The 2,960-nt window shown below is 40.4% G+C and overlaps 1 protein-coding gene across 1 annotated transcript in view; it reads left to right on the forward strand.

The window, feature by feature from the left end:
* Positions 1-2,960, forward strand: part of LOC143037277 (uncharacterized) — a 59,937-nt gene that overhangs the window by 40,161 nt on the left and 16,816 nt on the right. Inside the window, exons 9-10 of the mRNA XM_076205409.1 lie at positions 312-525; positions 2,781-2,957. Of these exons, the coding sequence (XP_076061524.1) occupies positions 312-525; positions 2,781-2,957 (391 nt within the window). The remainder of the gene's footprint in view (positions 1-311; positions 526-2,780; positions 2,958-2,960) is intronic.

Raw genomic sequence — 2,960 nt, forward strand, 5'->3', positions numbered from 1 at the left:
AATAGAAATGATCAATGAGTCAAAACTTTCTCAATCAAAACTCTCACTGCATTTCACGACTTATATAATTATTCTGGCTACTGCTAGACAATTTCATTCATGCGAGGGTAACTCTACTACACAGCGGAAAGGTGAACCAAATTTCCAGGGCCTGAAATAAACATTTAAACTGTAAATAGGGGCCTTGTACTTACAGGAAAGATAATGTTTTGAAGATGCAAACCTTCATCTCTTAAACGTTCGAAGTTGCGTCGACATTTCCCCCCTTTATTTCCCAGATGCATGTTTACATGTTGATAACCCTTTTGCAGACATCAACGACCACATCTTGATCCACAACGCCCCCATCAAAATCAACAGATGCAGCGTCAGTTCATCTCGACAGGAAACGTAGATGGCCGAGAAGTCTTCAATATTCCAGGCACCAACAGACAGGTGGTAGTCGTTAGGGAGCCTCAACCAACACCAGCTCCTACCACTCCGCGATTCCCAACTGTTGGTCCCTCCATGGCCCAAGTCCTCCAGGTAAGCACATTGGTAACTTGTTCAGGGATAAGACGTCCTCATGGCAAACACTAAACCATGAATGTTAACAGGTTTCCACTGACGACATTTGTTACTTTAACACATTTTGTCACAAATTACACCCAGTACTACATCTGTCTACGTGCATATCCTGCGTGGATGTGCAGTGATATGCATGTAAATAGCTGTAGTAGTGTTTTTTTATAACAACACGTGTAAAATGTAGCAAATGCTGTGGACGAAAACTTCCATGAACGGCTGTTACACGTACATCTCACAGTAGTATACAGTATAGTTCTAATCTCACCAACTTTTTGCATGTTTTCCAGTGTGCTTTGGGATGGGGCTTGGTCTCTAATTGTCACTGGTATTTAAAGGAATTTTGGTGAATGAAAATATCAATTTCTGCCAACCACGCATGTCACGGTTTATGTAATTTTTGTTTTCCACTGTAATTGAGTCTTTTCAATTGGCCTGTAACCGCTCGCCTGTCTTTAACTCCCTTATTTATTATCAAGTCTAGTTACCTATGAACTAATTTAATCATACTAGACTTTATATATATCAAATTCCTACCCGGCCCTATGCTCCCATTAAGTCAATATGAGTCATGAAAAAAAGTTGGCTGTCTTCAGGTAAAAGAAAGCTAAAATATATGGAAAACGAGTATTAAGTCACACATTATTTATCATTTATATTCGTTATGTAACAGTAATAATCGTAAAATATTACATTTCTAAACGTTAATGATACTAATGGAAAGCAAAAGCCGAAGATTTTTGTCTATTCCCCTTCCCAGTGTAAACCAGTCCAGCTTAATCTGAATTGGTGAATTCAGTCGTGGCCACTTTTCAATTTTGTGATTGTTACCACTGTGGTTAAATCCATAGACCTCGCAAATATACACATGTACAATCTCGTAGCGTAGTTGGTAGGGTTCGAATCCCGACCAGGGCTGAAATAATTTCAATATCGCTGCGCTGCGAGTCCTTACTCCAACTCTCGTGGGCGGGGAGTGGGTCTATATGAGGTCTGAGCTCTCTTCCGGGAGGGAAATAACTGTCGATCACAAATCCAACATGTAATCCAAGACCATGGTGAATCACACACACGCGTACACACACACACACACACACACACACACACACACGCACACACACACACACACACACACACACACACACACACACGCACACACACACACACATACGCACACACACACACACAGAAGTAGGACATAGCTGCTTGCAAAAGTGCACACAACAAACCTACAAATGTAGACACAGATGACGCTACGAACAATTCATTTCTTAATCATAAAGAAAGAACGAACAGTATTTTAAAATATAAGTAATAGGCAGAAATATCATTTCGTATAATTAATATCATTGATAGGGTCATAGATAATAGTTACCTTAATGTTGTCTGCGACAAAATGTTTAATAAGAGGTGTGAACCTCAGACAATATAAGAAGGCTCGCATCTTGACATTTTCTCAACAGTGACCTCATAAGGTGACTCGTTATTGGTTCAGCGTTCCCAAGAGTGACGTCATCAGTTGACTCATGATTGGTTCAAATTTTCTTAGCCATTTCCGAACTCAGCACCCCCTGCAATCAGGTTTAGGCCGTCCAGTACCCTTGTAGTATCTGATTGCAACAACTACAGTTATTGCATTAGTATAGGGAACAGACTTTTCCAGAATCCTAGCTGTCGGAAAAGGAAACGTAAATTTGAGGGTAGGTAAGAAACTAATTTTAAGTTATACCTTATGATTTGTCCACTAGGATAGTGCAATGTGGTAGATTTGTATCTTTAAGTGGAGAAATGGCACAATATATTCAAAGGATTTCCTTTCCGTAATTAGTGTGTCTTTCTTTTGGAAAGCATGTGCTCTTGCTAAAAGTATTTTTTCCCCTCGGGACGCTCCCAAAAGCATGATTTCACTCCCATTCTCAGTAAACAAAACTTAACTTCTAAGCACGTTTTCAGTAATCAAAACTATTATCCTTTACTTCTTAACTAGCCTCTGCCACCTTAAAGAAAAGAGGCCATTTCTTGCCACATCGATGTGGATGAACGTTCTGTCATGTTAAGATTACTTTACACTTTTAGAACTTCACTTCTAAGCACGTTTTCACTAGCCCAAAACTAAGAATCCTCCACTACCTTAAACAAAAGAGGTCGGTCTTTGTCACATTGGAATGGAGGAATGCTCTGTCAGTTTAATCACACCTTATAACTTGAAATTCCAGTTTGCCTTCAAGAATCCATCCGACCACCAACAGGTAAGTTCTGACACACCTTCCGACACGGACCACGTTCCTTCTTTTGCCGCCAAGATGTTCGTCGTTCGAGAGGCACCGAAGGAACTCTACCCTCCAGGGTACAAGGCTCCCTCCTTCTTTCCTGTTGTCGACAGGAAAGTTCAGGTT

This window comes from Oratosquilla oratoria, chromosome 22 (assembly GCF_046742065.1).
Source record: "Oratosquilla oratoria isolate Oo_2021 chromosome 22, ASM4674206v1, whole genome shotgun sequence".
NCBI classification, from domain to species: Eukaryota; Metazoa; Arthropoda; class Malacostraca; order Stomatopoda; family Squillidae; genus Oratosquilla; species Oratosquilla oratoria.